General features: G+C 50.4%; 2 protein-coding genes across 4 annotated transcripts; one reads left to right on the top strand and one right to left on the bottom strand.

Moving 5' to 3' along the window:
- Positions 1-233: 233 nt before the first annotated feature.
- TUBB (tubulin beta class I) lies at positions 234-3,816 on the bottom strand. Its single transcript, XM_052647468.1, has 5 exons — positions 3,586-3,816; positions 2,118-2,226; positions 1,751-1,861; positions 1,211-1,470; positions 234-1,174 (listed from the first exon to the last, which is right to left on the bottom strand). Exons 1-5 carry the CDS (start codon positions 3,640-3,642, stop codon positions 413-415), a joined length of 1,299 nt encoding a protein of 432 aa, XP_052503428.1. The 5' UTR covers positions 3,643-3,816; the 3' UTR covers positions 234-412.
- A 2,877-nt stretch (positions 3,817-6,693) lies between these two features.
- On the top strand, positions 6,694-19,578 carry MDC1 (mediator of DNA damage checkpoint 1). Of its 3 annotated transcripts, none has more exons than XM_052648529.1 (15): positions 6,694-6,802; positions 8,294-8,435; positions 9,332-9,712; positions 9,798-9,867; positions 10,138-10,808; positions 12,334-12,399; positions 12,566-12,655; positions 13,412-14,191; positions 14,299-14,342; positions 14,828-16,876; positions 16,961-17,080; positions 17,201-17,383; positions 17,604-17,729; positions 17,823-17,933; positions 18,867-19,578. In XM_052648529.1, exons 1-15 carry the CDS (start codon positions 6,761-6,763, stop codon positions 19,032-19,034), a joined length of 5,043 nt encoding a protein of 1,680 aa, XP_052504489.1. In that variant the 5' UTR covers positions 6,694-6,760; the 3' UTR covers positions 19,035-19,578. The 3 variants fall into 3 exon arrangements, with proteins under 3 accessions (XP_052504489.1, XP_052504488.1, XP_052504487.1); XM_052648528.1 differs by having other exon boundaries at positions 10,138-11,558; XM_052648527.1 differs by having other exon boundaries at positions 10,138-11,558; positions 12,563-12,655.
- Positions 19,579-20,940: the final 1,362 nt, after the last annotated feature.

Below are 20,940 nucleotides of genomic sequence, written 5' to 3'. Positions count from 1 at the left end.
TCCTTCCCCTGGGCCAGCACAATCACCAATCCAGGCTTTCACCAATCCAGGCTTTCAACACACGGTTCTAAATGAGATTTGAGGAAACCCAGCCTCTTCAAGAGCTATCTTGAAAACAAAGAGGGAAATGTTAACTGGACAGATGGGAGGAGTGGGCACCAGAAGGAAAATGACAGGGTTACCCAGAATGGCAGAAATCTAGTCTCGCCAAGAGTGGAAAGAGAGAAGAGACATTCAACAAACAACAAATATTTATTGAGCGCCTATTATGTACCAGGCACTGTTCTAGAATCCCCCCCAAAAAAGAAAAACAAGATAGAGGCAGAAAATGCAAATTCTGAGGGAGAGGAAAGGGGTCGTTGAGGAAGAAGGCTGAGGGGATTGAGAAGCCTAAGGTGATAGGGACTTGGCCTTAGGCCTCCTCTTCGGCCTCCTCACCGAAATCCTCTTCCTCTTCTGCGGTGGCATCCTGGTACTGCTGGTACTCGGAGACGAGGTCATTCATATTGCTCTCAGCTTCGGTGAACTCCATCTCGTCCATGCCCTCACCTGTGTACCAGTGGAGGAAGGCCTTCCGGCGGAACATGGCCGTGAACTGCTCTGAGATACGCTTGAACAGCTCCTGGATGGCTGTGCTGTTGCCAATGAAGGTGACTGCCATCTTGAGACCACGGGGTGGGATGTCGCAAACAGCTGTCTTGACGTTGTTGGGGATCCATTCCACGAAGTAGCTGCTGTTCTTGTTCTGCACGTTGAGCATCTGCTCATCTACCTCCTTCATGGACATCCGCCCACGGAACACAGCAGCCACGGTGAGGTACCGGCCATGGCGGGGGTCACAGGCAGCCATCATGTTCTTGGCATCGAAGACCTGCTGAGTGAGCTCAGGGACAGTGAGGGCTCGATACTGCTGGCTGCCACGGCTGGTTAGAGGGGCAAAGCCAGGCATGAAGAAGTGGAGGCGTGGGAAGGGCACCATGTTGACGGCCAGCTTGCGGAGGTCAGCGTTGAGCTGGCCAGGGAAGCGGAGGCAAGTGGTGACTCCACTCATGGTGGCCGAGACGAGGTGGTTCAGGTCTCCGTAGGTTGGCGTGGTCAGCTTGAGGGTGCGGAAACATATGTCGTAAAGGGCCTCGTTGTCAATGCAGTAGGTTTCATCAGTGTTCTCCACCAGCTGATGGACGGAGAGGGTGGCATTGTAGGGCTCAACCACAGTGTCGGACACTTTGGGTGAGGGCACCACGCTGAAGGTGTTCATGATGCGGTCAGGATACTCTTCACGGATCTTGCTAATGAGCAAGGTGCCCATTCCGGAGCCAGTGCCCCCACCCAGTGAGTGGGTCAGCTGGAAGCCCTGCAGGCAGTCACAGCTCTCGGCCTCCTTCCGAACCACATCCAGGACCGAGTCAACCAGCTCGGCTCCCTCTGTATAGTGGCCCTTGGCCCAGTTGTTGCCTGCCCCGGACTGACCTGTGATGGGGTTAAAAGGCAAGCTTGTTCAGTCAAGTGTGAAAGATACACAGCCCCATTTCTACCTTTCAACTTTTGGATTAAGGCCAGTGGATTTATCTTCCTTCTTACTCCCCGATGATACATCTGCCACTGTATAATTTGCTATCTAAATTACTACCACCACTCTCCATTAGATTTAAAAACACAAGTCTGTATAAACTCCAGTACAATCATTTCTAACTCTTGCTGCACCCAAATAACTCGATTAGCACTATCTATTGATATTTCCCTAACTCACCAAAAACAAAGTTGTCTGGTCTGAAGATCTGACCAAAAGGACCTGAGCGAACAGAGTCCATGGTTCCGGGTTCTAGATCCACCAAGATAGCACGAGGGACATATTTGCCACCTAGAAGAAATAAAGCAGAAGAGTGAAAACTGGAAGACATAGAGGTAAATAAATTGGGGCCAAGAGAGCCGGGGACCCAAATGTGTGATTTCAGACACTGCCACCAGGTGGCAGCAGAGACACTGGGAAAAGCGAGAAAGGTCTCCAGTGAGTGTAGATAGATTCATTCAAAGGGGGTAAAAGGTGTCCCGGGGAGGCAGAGACCCCAAAGAAGTGGGAGTGATGGGACCCCTTCTTCCCGGGCTCTTGCCCTCACCTGTGGCTTCATTGTAGTACACGGAAATGCGGTCCAGTTGTAGGTCGCTGTCCCCATGATAGGTGCCGGTGGGGTCGATGCCATGTTCATCACTGATCACCTCCCAGAACTGCCAGGGAAGAGCAAAGAGTCTTCAGCATCTCAGGGTCCAGCCAATTATGCTCCCCTACTGCCATTTTAGCTCCAGATTCGCCTGTGGCGGGCCCTCCCCAAAGATATAGCATTTCTTCTGCCTGCCACACCCTTCCCCTAGCCACATGCACCTTCGGGAAAAAGGCATCTCACTGCCTGGGACGTGAGATGCTGTGTGGCTTAAAGGGTCCGGCGATTGCGGGGGGTGGGTAGATGGAGGTAGTCACCCTGGGCACAAAGAGACGGGGGGGGGGGGGGGGCAGTGAAAAGGAGCCACTGCAGCAGCCCACCCCGCCCTGCACGTGACCGCGGCGCACGCACGCGCCAGGCGGCCGACAAAGGGAGGTGCCGCGCGAGGGCGGGGCCGAAGGGCGAATTCCGCGCGCCAGGGGCGGGGCTTGGCTCGGGCTCGCGCGCCCCCCGCCGGCCAGCCTGGCCGCATTGTCCCAGCGCGCCAGGGGCGCCCGGGTCCCGCCCTTCTGCTACAACGTAGCAGCCGCACTTCCTCCCTGCCCCTCCCCCGCTACACTGTAACCGCGCGCAAAAAAAAAACCCTCCCCCTTGGCCTCGAAATTTCATTTCTTTGCTAGCTTTTAACCCCCTTGCTTTAAATGAGGTTTTTATTCCTTTGTCCTATTCTCTAGCTCTGAGGAACCCCTTCAAAGAATGGACTCCCTTTCCCTCCTCGCCCTTTCTCCCTATCTGTCCACGCCCTTAAGAGTCTGTTAAGGGGAAATAAAAGGAACAAATTAGTCTAGCACATATTAGCCTTCCATGCACGAAAAACTGCGGGACCGCCCCTTGGGGATCGAGGGCGCCCGGAGATTCCTGATCATTTGTAAAGAATATCGCCCAGCCCACCTGGCTCAGCGCGCCCCTACATTTGGATCTGACCTCTCGGCAGCTGCCCGCCATCCTCGCCCATTCCCCCTTTTGGGTTAGCCCCACGAAGCCCCGCCAAGGGGGATGCACATGGGGAAAACCTCATCCAGCTTTTGTCTCGGGCCGTTTCCGCATCTCCCTCGCTCCCCGGTCCTCGGACCGTTAGGAGATCCCCTTTCTAAGTAAAATTTTACAGAAACTCGGTTTTCCCGCCCCCTAACCCTGAAGGGTGCTTTTAACAGCTTCCCCAAAATAAGCCTGCCAAGAAAAATAATTCCTCATTTTTCAAAAGCAAATCCTAAGGTTCAAAGGTGCATTTATATATAAAAGTTTTGAGGGGCAAATCTTGACTAAGAATGGAAGATGCAAACGTTCTACAACCATCCGTCATAATATACCTGTTGTTTTTTTTTTCCTTAAAAATAAATAGTCAAAAGAGGTTAAAAATCCTTACCTTGGCACCGATCTGATTGCCACACTGACCGGCCTGGATGTGCACGATTTCCCTCATTGTTAAAATTTATTCTAATCTTTTTTGCTCGCCTCAAAGTATGTACGGGGCAAAAAAATAATACGGAATTAGTTTTTCTCTGCTGCTGGTCGCAGGGTGAAAAGATGGAACGGGACCCGGAGGCTGAAGCAGCGAGGTCCGAACGCGGCGGCAGGAAGGTTCTGAGAGGGAGAAAGGAGAGGGGAGGGCGCGGGAGGAAAGGCGGGCAGGGCGGGGCGCGCGTGCGCGGGGGCCGGGAGGCGGGAGAACTCGCCGCGCGGCGCGGTGGAGAGACAAAGCCTCACTAGGCTGGCCCTGATTAGTCCGTGCCGGTCCTGTATCACAAGTCCATTGGTCCTTGCTGGACGAGCGCAGTCCTGCCTGGGAGTTGTAGTTCTCTATTGTTGTCCACGCTGCAAAATGAAAGGACGAATGGGTGGGTACTGGGTCTGGGGGTTTTGGTTTAGGTGTTTTGACTGAAAAACGGCCTGGCGCTAGGGTTCCTTCCTCTATGCCTGACTCTCCTGGTATCAAAAGAGTAGTTTTAGAGGGGTACAGGAATTGGGAACCCTGGTGTGCCAGGCTTTGGAAGGTGGAGTGAGGGCACGCCCTGAAAGCTCCCCGCTGCGGTAGCTCTTGGGAAGACAGGACTGCTTAGCTCAGCGAAAACGGGGAGAAATGCGGCACCCTGATCTGCTATCTAACAGCTGGTCCCTGGTGACCCAACTGGCATGAACTCCAGTGAGCTGCGGCTCCCCCAGATATCTCGGGAAGGAGGAGGGCATTGCCTTCCTGCTATTTCCTTGGGAGCTTCCTAACGATAATATTTAGAAAGAAACAAAATTGCATCAAGGACTTTTCAGTATAAAAAGTAATTGTCTGGAAGGTATGTTCAAGAATAGAGAAGCAGATATGCCGGAAGTCTCCGTCCATGTGGGGAATCTGCGCCTTAGAGCAGCGTTTAACACAGTTTTGTCAAGAGGCAAACTGTGGGGTGAGATACCTGATAGGCACTTTGATGAAGTCAGTGTTTTTTCAATTCGCTGATTTCACTGAGAGGTGGTTGACCATTGCAATCTTTCAAGAACCTCGGGATTAAAATAAAAGTAGGGAGGGTGATGGGAAAAAAATGGATGAGCTCAAATCTGAGTGGCATGTTTCTTCTCAGGGATTAATTCAACTTGAGCGATATTAAATGTCCACCAAAGGAGCTAGGAATACAAAAATGATTAAGGATTAGCTCACTGGTGGCTCAGACGGTAAAGCGTCTGCCTACAATGTGGGAGACCCGGGTTCGATCCTTGGGTTGGAAAGATCCTCTGGAGAAGGAAATAGCAACCCACTCCAGTACTCTTGCCTGGAAAATCCCATGGACAGAGGAGCCTGGTAGGCTACAATCTATGGGGTCGCAAAGAGGACACGAGTGAGCGACTTCACCTTCACCTCACCTCACTGTCCTCCAGGATCTTCCAATTTGGTGAGAAGTGTATAACCACTAGTGTGGTAAGCACCATGATTAAAGGACATGGGATATCAAGCTCCGTGAGTATGTGCTCAGTCATGTACGACTCTTTGCGACCCCATGGACTGCAGCCCGCCTGGCTCCTCTGTCCATGGGATTTCCCAGGCAAGAATACTGGAGCTGGTTGCCATTTCCTTCTCCGCGGAATCTTTCCGACCCAGGGATCGAACTCGTTTCTCCTGCGTCTCCTGAATTGGCAAGAGGGCTGTTTACCTATGAGGCACTTGGTTAGATGATAGCAAGGTGTTAATTCACACAGGATTCAACACACATTTCTCATCTTCTAAATAAAAGAACATAAATTTCTGTAAGACTCGTCTACCCAGTTAAAATGTTTATGTTTGAAGGCACAATCACAGTGAAAGTAGTTATTTTGTGGTAGTGAAGAGAGTTCAGAATAAACGATTAAACAGTTTCAATTTGTCTCTAACAATAGCCGTAGGAGCCTAGGCAAGCTAACTTCCGCAGAACTCTTATTTCTGGTCAGAACGAAGTGAGAATACGAATGCAAAAGGTCCTCCTAAATTATTCCTGTGAAATTGTCTTAGTATGAAATTTAGCAAAATAATGTATCATTCTGTAGCCCTTCAAAGACCTCGATCAGCCTTTAAGATGGTTAACAAAAGAGTTCTCTCCGTTTGCCTAGATATCTTTACTCTAGGATAATGACCTCAAAGTGTCCATCAGGAATGGATTCTCAGGGAGGAAATGACATGACTTCTAGATGAGCTAAATCAAAAGGAAATGAACTTCCATTGTAGTGAGTCCTCAAGCGCCACGCCTACGGGCTATTCTCCAGACTGAAGTCTTCAGCCACGACTGCAGCCCGCAACCCTTATATTTCTCATGAGTCAGCGGACACCATTTCTGGGAGGACCAGAGAAGGCGCTCTGGCCGCACTACATGCTTAGGTGGACGGCTGTGGTAAGCCCCTCTATCCGCTGCTGGCATCCAGACTCTGTGGTCGCAACTTGGAAATATACGCGGGAAGTGGGTGGTGAAACCGCAGTGGGTTGTCCCTTTGGAGCTGCCCAATCGAAGTGCGCTATTCTGTGCGCCTCCGAGGCTTCCGATTACCGCCTCGTCCAACGGATCTGTCTCCCCGGAGAAGCCGCCCCTTTGAGCCGTAAGGGGGCGGGGCGGGGCGGGGGCGGGGCTCCGGCTATGCCTCCGCGTTGGATTGCTACGTCTGCTTGCCGCAGGGCCGAGAAAGACAAAGGCTTCAGCCAATCAGCTAATCAGCCCCTTCCCCGCTCAGGCACTGGCACCACCCCTGTCGCAGCCGTTACTGGTGGCGCGCGCGGGGACTCAAAGTAGGTGAGTTCTGGGGGGCCTCGCCCACGACTCCCCGGATGCCATCTTGGTTCTCCCGGAGGGCGGGAGGGGCGTGCCTTGCTTACGACTGGGCGGAGGATTCTTGGAAATTTGCTTCTCGGATTATAACCCTCATCTTCACTTGACGGCCCTCCCTGAGTTTAGGTATGAAGACACTGGGAGAGGTTGGGCTCGGAGGGAACCCTTGGGATCGAGATCAAAGTTGAAGGCCCATTGGATTGGAGCCGAAGGTCATGGGCGCCGCTCATTTCGCCTTCATGAAACGATGTTAACACTTTCTCCATGGAGGTGTCCCACTTTCCTTGTCTACATTTTCCCTTTAAGGTAGCATCTTTCAAATTTAATTCCCACCCATACTAGTTTGACTTTTCATCTTATTATTTCATCAGGAGAGCAGAGTTAATTTTACGTTTGACTCATGAATGTATTCGAAATATCTCTAATGGTATCAGGTACACAGTAACTACTGTTGAATTAACATGATGGACCCTTGGGGAAAAGACAGTTCTAACTGGTCCAGTTCTCAAGGAGAATGTGTGAGGCAGAAATGGAATGTAATAGTTACACTATGGTGAGACCTATTAGGATAATATAAGTCCACCAACCACCGTGAAACACTTAGGATACATGGGAAATAGGGGAAAGTACCAGAACACGGAGAAGACTAAAGGCAAGGCTTTGCTTCGAAAGTGACATTTGAGCTAAAAGGATGGATAGGAGTTGGATCACAACACTAGGGGCAACGTCCTAAGGAGCTGGCTAAGGCCTGCAGATGTGAGAGAACGAGGACAGTGTGTTCAGAGATTAAGGAGAAGGTCCATGTTGTAGAACCACAGGCTTGGACGGGGTGGGGATGGGACACACATTTCAGGAGATGAGGTTCTGATCGTTGAGGGTCTTGCTAAGGAGTTTAGATATATTTTATCCTATGGGTATGGAAAACCATCAAAGAATATTAAACAGGAAGAGACATTATCTGAGTGAAAGTCACTCAGTCTTGTCTGACTCTACAGTCCCTGGAATTCTCCAGGCCACAGTACTGGAGTGTGTAGCCTTTCTCTTCTCCAGGGGATCTTCCCAACCCAGGGGTTGAACCCAGGTCTCCCGCATTGCAGGGAGATTCTCCACCAGCTGAGCCACAAGGGAAGCCCCATTATCTGAGTGATCTTAGACAAATCTGTTACTCCATCCCTGTTGCAGTTTCTTTATCTGAGAAATAGAAAGTAAAATAAGGAGTTTTCTGGCAGTCCAGTGGTTAGGACTCCGTGCTTCCACTACAGGGGGCAGGGGATCAATCCCTGGTTAGGGAACTAAGATCCCACATGCTGTGTGGCCTTAGTTGGGGCATGTGGGCTATAGTTCCCTAACCTGGCGTTGCACCCTGGCCCCCTGCATTGGGAGCACAGAGTCTTAGCCACTGGACCGCCAGAGAAGTCTCTCAACTCAGTTTTTGTTTGTTTGTCTTGTTGGTGTTTTTTTTTTTTTTTTTTTTGGTTTTTTGGCCATGCAGGATCTTAGTTCCTTGACCAGGGATGGAACCTGCACCCCCCAGCAGTGGAAGTGCAGAGTCTTAACCACTGGACAACCAGGGAAGACCCTTATATTTCTGTACTTGGAACTCTGTTACATTTCTTTCTTATTCTGTGTCATGGTCAGAGATATTTCTTAAATGCTTCAGAGGAATAACAACAGAATGATTGGCAGAAAGAGAAGCATCAGCCTCCATAGCTATCCAGGAGACCGCAGTAACCAGTCTCCTCCCTGAGGCTGTGTGTGTGAGCCACTGAAGGAAGGGATAATGTGTTTTTTTCCTAGATCATGGAAGACACCCAGATTTTAAACTGGGAAGTTGAAGAAGAGGAGGAGGTTGCAGAGAGCCCCAATGAATCTCTGGGGTATAGCTTGGAGCCCCTAGCACAGCTGCATATCTTCAGTAGTTCCTATGGACCAGAAAAAGGTCAGGAGTAATTTCGTGCTAAAGTACTGGCCTCTTATTTCTGTGGAGAGGTAATAGGATGATTGCAAGCTTAGATATGCATCTGTGAGATCTGAAAAAAATGTCTTACTGGGGATGGAAAAGTGGGGATGATTATCTCATTGCTCCAGGCAAGGAACCTGGACTCCATGGGGGTGATTTTACCTTGTTAGGAGAAGATGAAGGAATTCGAATTCAGATAAAAACCCAGTGAGGTCTGGAAATGGAAGGTGGTGATGTTTTCCACAACAATGTGAATGTACTTGATGTCACTGTGCTATACATTTAAAAATTGGCTGAACGGTAAATTTATGTATGCTGTGCTGTGCTTAGTCGCTCAGTCGTTTCTGACTCTTTGTGACCCTATAGACTGTAGCCCACCAGACTCTTGTCCATGAAATCTGCATGCAAGAATACTGGAGTGGGTTGCCATGCCCTCCTCCAGGGGATCGTCCCAACCCAGGGATCGAACCTAGGTCTCCCACATTGCAGGTGGATTGTTTCTAGTCTGAGCCACCAGGGAAGCCCAAGAATACTGGAAAGAGTACTCTATCCCTTCTCCAGGGGAGCTTCCTGACCCAGGGATCAAACCGGCATCTCTTGCATTGCAGGCAGATTCTTTACCAGTTGAGCTACCTGGGAAGCCCAAATTTTATATATATTTTACCACAATAGAAACAATCCAGTGTAGATGGATGGAATGTTGACTATGAATAATGCATTGCACATATTCTTTATTAGCTAGTTATTCTAGGGCCTTTTATTTTTCTAATGCATGAGGGGGACCTTGAGTGAGTCGTGGGGAACTTAACAAATGTTTTTCTTAATAGCAAGTTAGGAGTATGGCTTTGGAACTCACCTACCTCTCTAATTCTTAGACTTCCCACTCTACCTTGGAAAGAACATGATAGGCCGAATGCCTGATTGCTCTGTGGCCCTGCCCTTTTCATCAATCTCCAAACAACATGCAGTGATTGAAATCTCTGCCTGGGACAAGGCGCCTGTCCTCCGGGATTGCGGGAGCCTCAATGGCACTCAAATCCTGCGGCCTCCTAAGGTCCTGAGCCCTGGGGTGAGTCATCGTTTGCGGGACCGGGAGTTGATTCTCTTTGCTGACTTGCCCTGCCAGTACCATCGCTTGGATGTCCCCCGGCCTTTTGTCTCTCGGGGCCCTCTAACTGTAGAGGAGACACCCAGGGTACAGGGAGGAACTCAACCCCCTAGGCTTCTGTTGGCTGAGGACTCAGAGGAAGAAGTAGGTAAGTTTGTGTATCAGGAGGGTGGGTGAGGAGACAGGGACGGTGAGTGTAAAACTCTCCACTTACTCATTTCTACTCATGACAGATTCCCTTTTGGACAAGTGTGTGGTGAAAGGACCAAGGACCTCCTCTTCGGCAACAGTCGTTCCAGAGAGGTGAGTGTCAAAAGGGCCAGGCATCTGAGCTGGAGGAGCCATCTCTGGGAGAGCTAATTACCATCAAAGTCTGGGCTGGGGAACCACACATACTCCTTCACTCAACTCAATTTTTACTGAGCGTCTCATGTGCCAACTAGAGAATTAATTGCTGGAGACAGAACAGCAAGTACTACCTTGCATCTGCTCTCAAGGAGTTCCTACTTGAGTGGAATATCTCTTCTGGGGGAATCGATTCTATAGGTTTCTTCTCTTCTCTTCCCTTCACAGTGATGAAGAAGGGCCTTCCCCTGCCCCAGATGGGCCCGGGCCACCTTCTGCCTTCAACTTGAACAGCAACACGGATGAGGAAGAAAGTCAGGAATCAGGAGCAGGGGAGGCCTCTTCAGCTGCCCGAAGAGGTACCGCTGCAGAGACGGAACAGCCTGAACCTGTCACAGCCGAGATCCAGATTGAGAAGGATCAGTGTTCCGTGAAGGAGAGGAACAGGGACACAGAAATCGAGAGGGATGTGAGGAATGGGGTGGTTCCAACTGGAGTGATTCTGGAGAGGAGCCAGCCTTCTGGGGAGGACAGTGACACAGATGTGAGTGATGAGAGTGGGCCTCGAAGAAGGCTTGTTGGGGTCAGTCCAAAAAGGGCCTGGTCTTGTAACTTCATAGACAGTGATACCGATGGAGAGGACGAGGGGATCCCTGCTACCCCAGCAGTGGTTCCCATGAAGGAGAGGCAGATCTTCCACGAAGCTGGTACACAGAGCCCCCAGGCACCTGGTGTGGCACGTCGGCAGGAGAGGCCAGCTGATGGTGATACAGATATAGAGGAGGGGGAGGCCCCCCTGGACAGAAGCCAAGCCTCTGTGGTGATCGACAGCAATACAGACGATGAGGAAGAAGTCTCAGCAGCACTGACACTGGCACGTCTAAGAGAGAGCCAGGCTGGTAAGTGGAACCGAGATCCAGATGCAGAAGAGACCAGGGCCCAACCCGTGGCCCTTCTGGAGCGAAGCCAGGCCTCTGCTGGGGGAGACAGTGACACAGATGTGGAGGAAGAGGGGCTCCCAGTGGAAAGGAGGGGAATGGTTCCCAAGGGTTACATGGACAGGGAATATTCAAAAAAGAGCCGGCACCCTCCCAGGGACAGTGATAGAGAGGGGAAGGAAGATGAGAGCTCACCGGGGGTCCACCTGGAGAGAAGCCAGGCCTCTGCACAAGTGGAGGATGAGGTCCCACTGGGGCCAGCTGTTGCACTTCCGGAGAAGCGTCAGGTACAAGGCATAGTGTGGCCACATCACACCGATGCGGAGGCAGAAGGGGACCCGGCACAGCTCCCCGTGCTGCATCTAGAGGAAGCCCGGCCTCCTCTAGCTGGGGACTGTGAACTGGATTCGGAGAACACATCTGGTGTCAGAAAGAGCCAGCTTCCGGCGGAAAAAGATGCTGGGACCACGTGGGCTGCAGCCGTTCCTGAACAGGACAGAGCACTTGCCATCGGGACCCAGGGTGGGTCATCCACGGCACCAGGGGAGCAAGACCTTCTCCCGGTCTCAAGGGAAGACCTAGCGGATATGGTGGTGGACATAGGCACTCCAGGGGAGCCCCAACCGCAGAGAGAGGGGGCCCAGACCACTACAGGAAGGGAGAGAGAACCACATGGGAATAGGGCCACAGACTCTGGAGACAACCTCCACGGTAAGTGCTGGCCTTTCTTCCTCCCTGGAGGCCTGTGATAAAGAATGCTTCTTGCTTCTAGCGTATCTTAGTTCATGTGAGCTGCTATAACAAAAGACCATAGACTGGGTAGCTTATAAAACAACAGAAGTTTATTTTTCACAGTTCTAAATGCTGGGAAGTCTAAGATCAAGACACCAGCAAATTCAGTATCTGATGAGGCCCTGCATCTTATAGATAGCCGTCTTCTCATTATGTCTTCACATGGCCAAAGGGCCCAAGGGAGCTCTCTGGAGTCTTTCTCTCATTTTTTCTAAATGACTTCATTTATTTTTGGCTGTGCTGGGTCTTCCTTGCTGCGCTGGCTTTTCTGTAGTTATGTGGAGCCAAGGCTACTCTCTAGTTGTAGTACACTGACTTCTCATTGCAGTGGTTTCTCTTGTTGAGTATGGGCTCTAGAGCTCAGGCTCAGTAGTTGTGGTACACAGGCTTAGTTGCTCCAGGGCATGTGGGATCTTCCTGGATCAGGGCTTGAACCTGTGTCTTCTGCATTGTATCACTGAGCCACGGCTGAGCCTGCACTAATACCATTCATGCAGGCTGCGCCCTCATGACCTAGTCACCTCCCAGTCACCTCCTAATGCCCTCACATTGGAAATTAGGTTTCAACATAAGAATATTTGGGGAGACACAGATTCAGGCTATTGCATAGGATTGGGGCTGTGGAGAGAACTGTAGAGAAAAGGAGTTAGGATCAGCTCTGGTTTTTTAATTATCCTGCATTCCTCCCCACCAGATTCTGAAGATCTGGACCTACCAGCTACCCAGTGCTTTGTAGACAGACAGAATCAGAGCCTGGAAGGTGAGGCCATCTTTGTTGTGGATACTGGTACAAGCAGGAGCTGGGAGATTAGATTGGTGGTCCTTGAAGGATGTGAAGGCTGGCATAGGCAGCAGAGAAGACTGGGAATGGGCCCTCAGAGTTCTGTGGAGGAGCAGTGCTCAGGCCATGCTTTTTTGTGTAGCAGCCCCCAGCATGGAGGATGAGCCCACCCAGGCCTTCCTGTTTCCTCTGCCCCAAGAGCCTGGCCCTTCCTGTTGCAGCTCCCAGGCCACAGGTATGAGAAACTCGCGCCTCTTCCGTGCCCTTAACTTGGCATCCTTATTTCCCCTCTGTCCAGTTCAGTTCAGTTCAGTCGCTCAGTCGTGTCCAACTCTTTGCGACCCCATGAATCGCAGCACGCCAGGCCTCCCTGTCCATCACCAACTCCCGGAGTTCACTCAGACTCACGTCCATCGAGTCCGTGATGCCATCCAGCCATCTCATCCTCTGTCGTTCCCTTCTCCTCCTGCCCCCAATCCCTCCCAGCATCAGAGTTTTTTCCAATGAGTCAACTCTTCGAATGAGGTGGCCAAAGTACTGGAGTCTCAGCTTTAGCATCATTCCTTCCAAAGCCTGTCTTTATAGCCTTTGACATTTTTTTGCTGATGTTCCTCCATCTCAGCAGAAAAGAATGCTACATTAAGTCAGACCCAGAGAGCAACTACTCTAGCAACTAGCTTATTTTAATTTATGCATTTGGTTGCACGAGGTCTTAGTGGTGGCACACAGGATCTTTAGTTGCAGCACGAGGACTCTTTACTTGCAGCATGTCGGATCTAGTTCCCTGACCGGGGATCAAACCTGGTTCTCCTACATTGGGAGCTCAGAGTCTTAGCCACTGGACCACCAGTGAAATGTTATGGCTCTCTTCCTTATTCCCAGCTTTCCTTTAATAACTCACTTAAATTTATTATGCATGAATTTGTCTTAATCTTTTCTCAAGCTGTTACCTCTTCAACCTACATCCCTCTCTCTCTGACTCTGCTTCCAGGTTCCTTGGATGAGTCATGGGAGGTCTTGGCGACACAGCCATTCTGTCCGAGAGAGTCTGAGGCCTCCGAGACCCAAACCGTTGTCACCCTCCTTGACACCCGTGCATCTTGCCCCCCTCCATCTAGGACAGCACAGCAAGAGCAACATCCAGAGAGCCCAGGGATGGAAGGCAGAGAGATGCAGACTGTGGAGAAAGAAATGGGTACCCCAAGAGAAACAGCAGAGAGGGTGATCCCTGAGGGAGGGCCACCGCAGGAGGAAACCAAGAAACTGCCCTCGGAAGGAGAGAGGGAAGATGTGACGGGAGAGGAAGAATTAATCGGGGGGATACAGGGCAGAGAAAAAAATCAGGTGTTAGCGAGAGATACTCAGAGCCAAGAATCTGACAAAAAAGTGAAAAGTGCAAGTTCTGGAAGGGGAATGGAGATTGTAAAGGTAGAAATTGAGACACCCAAGGAAACACAAGAGAAAGAGAGAGAAAAGCAGACTCTCGCAGGGGAAATATTTGAGAGTGAAGCAGGGAAACTGGTAGTAGAGAGAGTGAGTGAGGCAGATGGGTTAGAAGTCAAGGGACCCCAAGAGCTACTGGACAGAGGCCCACAGATGGGGGAGACAGAGGCGGGGGACCAGGACCAGAAAGGCCAAGCCTCTGGTCCGCCATCAGAGCCTGGAGCAGGGGCAGGAGACCTTCAGGGACTTGCTTCAGACCCAGTAGCTTCCGGGAGCCAGGCAGGTGGAGGAAGGGGAGCCCCAGGGAGCCCCAGGAGGCAGCAGAGAGGTAAGTGAAGGTAGAGGGGAGCCCATAGTGGTCCACATCCCTATGGTAATTGACTCCTAGGTGACTGACTGCTTAGACCTCAGCTGCTTGTCTCTCCCTCTGTCCAGGTGACTTGAATTGCGAGATGCCACCTGCTCAGAAGGCTTCCAGGGTGAGAACTGCTGTCTCTACCCCCACCCCACTCCACAGGTCATCTCTACATCTCCTGCACAGCCCCTTCCCCTGACCTTGCTTTCATCTACTCCTTTCCTTTTCTTATTACTTTTCTTCCATTTTCACTGCTCCTTAGTTAGCTTCTGTTTACCTTGACACTGGTTATTTTCCATATCTATTTCCCACATTCTGTCTTCCTCTGCCTGTCTCAGAACATTCCTTTTTTCATGTCCCTTTCCTCCCTTCTTTCTCCCAACCATCCTCTTTATTACTGTTGTCCATATATGGCCTTTTGGGGCGAGGTCTTTGGGAAAGAGGAAATTCCAGTTCTAATGGAACTAGTAAAATTCTAATTCCAGTCTAATGGAACAAACAGAAAGAGAAGTGCCATGAGCACACTGTCTAAACAAGTAGTGAGAACAATATCCAAGTCCTCTCTCCCTTCTCTCTGCCTCTTCTTCACTGGCTTCCCTTTCTCCCCAGGGTGATCAGGAATCCCCAGATGCTTGTCTGCCTCCTGCAGCGCCTGAAGCCTCAGCCGCACTCCCAAATTCCCTCATCTCTCAGATCCAAAAACATCCCGCACCTCAGTCCCTCCTTTTTCCCTCTCCAGCTCCTTTAGAACTGCCTATTCCCAGGACCAGACAAAATGAGACTCAGGAAGCTCCAGAGACTCCCTTCTCCTCAGAGCTGAACTCTGTCCAGCCAGAACCCAAAGTCAGGCTCCAGGGGTCCTCTCCAGTTTCTTCTCTACCTCTTGAGCCCCACCCTACCACCCCCACAGGCCAGCCTATTGCCCTTGAACCCATATCTGGGGTCTCTCGGAGCAGGACACGTAGTTCCTTTGATGTAACTGCCTCATCAGTTGTCCCCACAGCCGTTGCACTGCAGCCATCCACCTCCACAGACAAGCCTGTCACCCCTAAGCCCACACTTCGGGCCCCTCGGGGCAGGGCACAGAGGTCTTCTGTCAAAACCCCTGAACCCAATGTCCCCACAGACCAGCCTGTTGCCCCTGAGCTCACAGCTATGGCCACTCGGGGCAGGGCACAGAGGTCTTCTGTCAAGACTCCCAAACCAGATAACCCCAGAACACCCAAGCCCCAGCCTTCCACTTCCACAGACCAGCCTGTCACCCCCAAACCCACATCTCGGGCCCCTCGGGGCAGGACACCTAGGTCTTCTGCCAAGACTCCTGAACCAGCTGTCCCCACAACCTCTGAGCTCCAGCCTGCTGCCCCTAAAGACCAGCCTATTGCTCCTGAGCTCACATCTAGAGCCACTCGGGGCAGGACACAGAGGTCTTCTATCAAGACTTCCAAACCAGATATGCCCACAACCCCCGAGCCGCAGCCTTCCACTTCCACAGACCAGCCTGTCACCCCCAAACCCACGTCTCGGGCCCCTCGGGGCAGGACACCTAGGTCTTCCGCCAAGACTCCTGAACCAGTTGTCTCCACAGCCTCTCAGCTCCAGCCTTCTGCCCTCACAGATCAGCCTGTCACTCCTGAGCTCACATCTAGGGCTACTCGGGGCCGGGCACAGAGGTCCTCTGTCAAAACCCCTGATCCAGTTACCACCACAACACCTGAGCTCCAGCCTTCCACCTCCACAGACCAGCTTGTCACCCCCAAACGCACATCTCGGGCCCCTCGAGGCAGGACACGTAGGTTGTCTGCCAAGACTCCTGAACCAGTTGTTCCCACAGCCTCTGAGCTCCAGCCTTCTGCCCCTGCAGACCAGCCTGTTGGTCCTTGGGCCACTCAGTGTAGAGGACATAGGTCTTCTGTCAAGACCCCAGAACCAGTTGTCCCCACAGTCCCTGAACCTCAGCCTTCCACTTCTAAAGACCAGTCTTTCACTCCTGAGCCCACATCTCAGGCCACTGAGAGCCAAACACATAGGTCTTCCGTCAAGACATCCCAGCCAACGGAACCCACAGCCCCTGACCTCAAACCTTCCTCCCCCACAGACCAGCCTGTCACTCCCAAGGTCATAGCTCAGGGTGGTCCAAGCAGGACAGGAAGGGCTTCCACAGCAAGTGCTGTGCTGGTTCCTACTACCCCTGAATTCCAGTCTCCAGTCCCGTCAGAACAGCCTCTTCCCCCTGACCCCATCCCCGAAGTCAACTGCAGCAGGAGGCTGAGGGCCACTAGGAAACATGGGTCTCCCACAGCTCATGTTCATGAGCCCTGCACCGTACCCCCTGAACCTAACTCCCGCTCTTCAAGGAACCAAAGACATGGGTCAGTGAAAGCAGCCAAGCCCGTTAGCACCATTCCTGAGCCTGCCTTTGCCCAGCTCCCCGAGGCACCGCCTCACACTCCCCAGGTGCCAAAGGAGGAGGCAGCAGATGGATCAGGCTTCACCCCAGAGCCCCAGCCTAGGGCCTGTCAAAACCACAAGAGGCCTTCAGCTACTGCACATTCACCTCCACTTCAAAAACGGCTCCAGAGAGGGAGAGTCCCTCAGAAGGCAGCATCCCTTAAGGAGGAAGAAGAAAATCCAGTAGTGAGGCCGAGGAAGGAAGAGGTGAGGAGAGGGCTTGGGGCCACGAAGTTAGGAAAGGGCCTGGGGGCTCGGAAACTTCCACCAAGTTCTCTCTCAATCCCCCAGGGTGTAGTGATTCCAGGTCCAGGCAAGAGAAAGAGAGAGCAGACAGAGGAGGAGTCCCAGGGAAGACCGAGCCGCAGCCTGCGACGGACCAAACCGGTCCAGGAGTCCACGGCCCCCAAAGTAGGGGAGAAGGCCCAAGGGGCCTCATGGGAGATGGAGATGTGGGAGGACGAAAGGAGACCCAGGGGATTTAAGGGAGGGGCTGGTTGCTGTACCAGCTCAGGCTAACCCCCTTCACAGGTGCTGTTCACCGGTGTGGTGGATGCTCGCGGAGAGAGGACGGTGCTGGCCCTGGGGGGCAGTTTGGCCAGCTCGGTGGCCGAGGCTTCTCACCTGGTGACTGATCGGATCCGCCGGACGGTCAAGTTTCTGTGTGCCCTGGGCCGGGGCATCCCCATCCTCTCCCTGGCCTGGCTGCATGAGGTGAGAAGCCAGGAGATGGTGACACACACCCACAGAGACAGTGACGGGAGAAGGCTGCTCAGGTGAGGCTCTAAGAAGTGGTGGGAGGAGCGTGGCTACAGGAAAATGAGGTTAGTGAAGCAGAAGGCTTCATTCCCTGAGCTCCCTACTGTAAACTCTAGACAGAAAAGCTGTGTGAAGGGCTGGGCTGAGCTTTGGTGCTGACTGTTACCGTTCTTAGTCCCGCAAGGCAGGCTGCTTCTTGCCCCCGGACGAATATTTGGTGACTGATCCTGAGCAGGAGAAGAACTTCGGCTTCAGCCTTCGGGAGGCCCTGAGCCGAGCTCAGGAGCGAAGGCTGCTGGAGGTGAGGCTGTCTGCTGACCCCTGGTTCAGCCATTTCCCAGCCGTCCACAGCCTCTCAGAGCATCTACTGTCTCCACTGTTTCCTGCCTCCTAGGGCTATGAGATTCACGTGACCCCCGGAGTCCAGCCACCGCCACCTCAGATGGGAGAAATCATCAACTGCTGTGGAGGCGCCATCCTGCCCAGCATGCCCCGGTCCTACAAGGTAGGGGTGGTGTGCTGAGGGTCTGGAGAGGTGGCTGGAATGGGTACAGGTGAGAGGAGAAATGGAGGTGCAGCTGGCAGCACGGAGCAGTGAGAGGCTGGGGAAGTCCTGTGGTACAGAAACGGGTGGAGAAGACGGAGGAAGTCTGCTGATACAAATGGACTTGTTTTTTCCTATATTTACAGTCTTTTCAAATGTACACAAAGGGAACAACGCAGCGAACCTCCGTATACCAATCACTCGGATTCAACAGACTAATTTAGATGTTGCTGCATTTGCTCCGTTGCTCCCTTTTTTTCTTTTTGTTTCATTTTGTTCGCTGAGGTTGTTAAGGGAATCTGTAAACATCATTATTATTTTTTCCTACATACTTAAAATATACATTTGTAAGAAATATGCACATTTCTGTATAATCACATGTCGCTATTAGTCAATAACAAAATTAAGTTGTTTCCTGTCACTTTGTCATAGTCCATTAATCAAATTTCTCCAGTCATCTGAAAGTGTCTTTTTACAGTTCAAGTAAGGATTCAAGCAAAGTCCATGTATTGCCACAATTGCTGTATCTCTTGATTCACTTTTAGTCTAGAGCATCCACCCCAACCCACCCAGCCTTTTTTCTGCCACTGACTTCTAGCAGAAACTAGGTCAGTTTTCCTTTAGAATGTCCCATGGTCTGCATTTTTCTGTTATATCATTTACCTTGTTTTTCTATCTTCTGTATTTCCTGTAAATCATAGTTCACTTAAAAAACTTGAACAAATTCAGGTTCAACTTTCTGGCAAGAGTTCTGCATAGACAGTGTGTGCCATGTGACTTCCCATCAGGAAGTATTGTTTTAGTGATGCTCAGAGTGATCAATGAGTCCTGAACCTATTTCTTGGATTCTTTTTCACCCCTGACTTTCTCTTTTCGCTCTTTGTCTTTCTCCAGCCTCAGAGGTTCGTGATCACATGTTCCCAGGACTTTCCTCGATGTGCTGTTCCATATCGGGTTGGGCTACCTATCCTCTCACCCGAATTCCTGCTGACGGGAGTACTGAAGCAGGAAGTCAAGCCAGAGGCCTTTGCCTTCTCCACTGTGGAAATGTCATCCACCTGAAAACCCCACCCTGGTACCCTTTTCCCTCCCAGACCAATATAGAAAATGTTAGAAGTATTCAGAAGAAAGAACTTAGGGCTTTAGAAAAGATTGGGGTGTCTGATCTGATTTGTCTTGGAACATGTGTGGGGCCAAAACAGGCCTTTTGGTAAACAAAGATAGGGAGACTGGGAGCCATGGGTTTTCTTAAATGGCCATTTAAAGTTGGCCAGTCCCAGGCTCAGATGTCTTGTCGCCGCTCATGTTTGGCTGGCCTGCTGTACCGATTGCTTTGTGGCACACAGTGTCTTGCCTCCTGTTTGGAAGCCATTTATTTCTCCTCTTCGTTTCTTTCTGGGACTCTTACTCATCCTGTACAAGATAGTGAAAACAATTTTAGCGTTAGGAACTTGAAAAGATGCTTGGAGTGAGTAAGTTTGAGGGTGGAGTTATGGAACGCTCCTAAAATTTCCTTTCTCCTTACCCCATCTTGTTAGAAGCGTCCTTTAGCTTTGACGTTGAGCTAATCTCTGCAATTTTTCTTTTTTTGGCTTGCTTTTCTAGTATTTATAAATTTAAAGCCTAGGCTTAATGTCTGTGATAAATAAATATTCACTCTGTGCCTTATGGTGTAGTGCAGTTTTATTTTTTAAATCTTAAAAGTTGGTTGATTATAAGGATTTGAGGAAATTAGAACCCATATACATTGCTCATGGGAATGTAAAATGATTCATCCACTGTGGTAAGCAGTTTGACGGTTTCTCGAAAGTTAAATATAGAATTACCATATGATCCAGCAATTCTCCTCATAGATATACAGCCAAAAGAATTAAAACAGATGTTCAAACAAATACTTCTGCACAAATGTTCATATCAACACTTTAGCAAGAGCCAAAAGATGAAAGCACAAATGTTCATCAGCAGATGAATGGATAAACAAAATGTGGCATATCCATACAATGGAGTATTATATTCAGTCATAAAAGGAGATGAGGTACTAATTGTGCTACAGTATTTTGAGGATGAACCTCAAAAGCATTATGCTAAGTTAAAGAAGTCAGACACAAAAAGTCACATTGTATGATTCCACCTGTTGGAAATACACAGAATAGGTAAGTCCACAGAGACAGTAGGCAGTGCTTGTCAAGGGCTTTCAGGGAGGGAAGATGGGGCGTAATTGCTTAACAGGTTCACGGTTTTATTTTGGGGTGAAAAGAAAATGCTTTGGAACTAGATAGAGGTGGTGGTTGCATACATTATGAATGTACTAAATGCCACTGGACTGCTCTCTTTAAAATGATTTTATGTTATGTGAATTTCACTTCAATTAAAAAAAAATACTGATTGGTTTTGTGCACTTTTCTGCAGGTTAAGTTATACTTAAGTTTGGAAAACTTTGGTGTAGTAAAAACAGCATTAGCTTTGCCAAACACTGCTAGCTTTTAAACATACCCAATCTTGCAACTTCCCTGGTGGTCCAGTGGTTAAGACCCTGTGTTCTCAATGCAGGGGGCATGGGTTCAATCCCTGGTCAGGGAACTGAGATCCCACATGCTGCTGGCCAAATAAAAAATAAAAAAAGAACCATACCCAACCTCACAATATATATTAAGCACAGCCATTGTGGGTGTGGCCCACAGTAGGACCTAGATAAATATTAGTCCCCTTGCCCTACCCAAAGGCTTGTACTGTCTGACGCTGTCTGAGTCCTTGAGGTTCTGGACTACAGATGAACATTCTTACGGCACCTGCTGCCTCTATAGCCCCACTTACCACTCATGTGCACATCCACTTATGACTGGTAATGTTTAAGTGCCCCAATTCAAATTTCTAGAGAAGAGATCTTTTCTTACACTGCCAATGAATCCTACAGCTCATACATAGTACATCATGTAATGTCAATCCATCAGGAGCCTAACAACAAACA

This window comes from Budorcas taxicolor, chromosome 11, assembly GCF_023091745.1.
Source record: "Budorcas taxicolor isolate Tak-1 chromosome 11, Takin1.1, whole genome shotgun sequence".
In the NCBI taxonomy this organism is placed as follows: Eukaryota; Metazoa; Chordata; class Mammalia; order Artiodactyla; family Bovidae; genus Budorcas; species Budorcas taxicolor.
The sequence above is the reverse complement of the archived record's forward strand: the minus strand, read 5'-3'. Positions and strand labels throughout refer to the sequence as shown.

Excerpts from the sequence above, each read along its gene's own strand:
- MDC1 (XM_052648527.1), top strand. The coding sequence starts at position 6,761 with ATGGAGGTGTCCCACTTTCCTTGTCTACATTTTCCCTTTAAG. Across the intron at positions 16,877-16,960 it reads TGAGGCCGAGGAAGGAAGAG|GGTGTAGTGATTCCAGGTCC; the intron begins GTGAGGAGAGGG and ends TCAATCCCCCAG. Across the intron at positions 17,081-17,200 it reads AGGAGTCCACGGCCCCCAAA|GTGCTGTTCACCGGTGTGGT; the intron begins GTAGGGGAGAAG and ends CCCCCTTCACAG.
- TUBB (XM_052647468.1), bottom strand. The coding sequence starts at position 3,642 with ATGAGGGAAATCGTGCACATCCAGGCCGGTCAGTGTGGCAATCAGATC. Across the intron at positions 2,227-3,585 it reads GCAATCAGATCGGTGCCAAG|TTCTGGGAGGTGATCAGTGA; the intron begins GTAAGGATTTTT and ends CTTCCCTGGCAG. Across the intron at positions 1,471-1,750 it reads ACCAGACAACTTTGTTTTTG|GTCAGTCCGGGGCAGGCAAC; the intron begins GTGAGTTAGGGA and ends ACCCCATCACAG.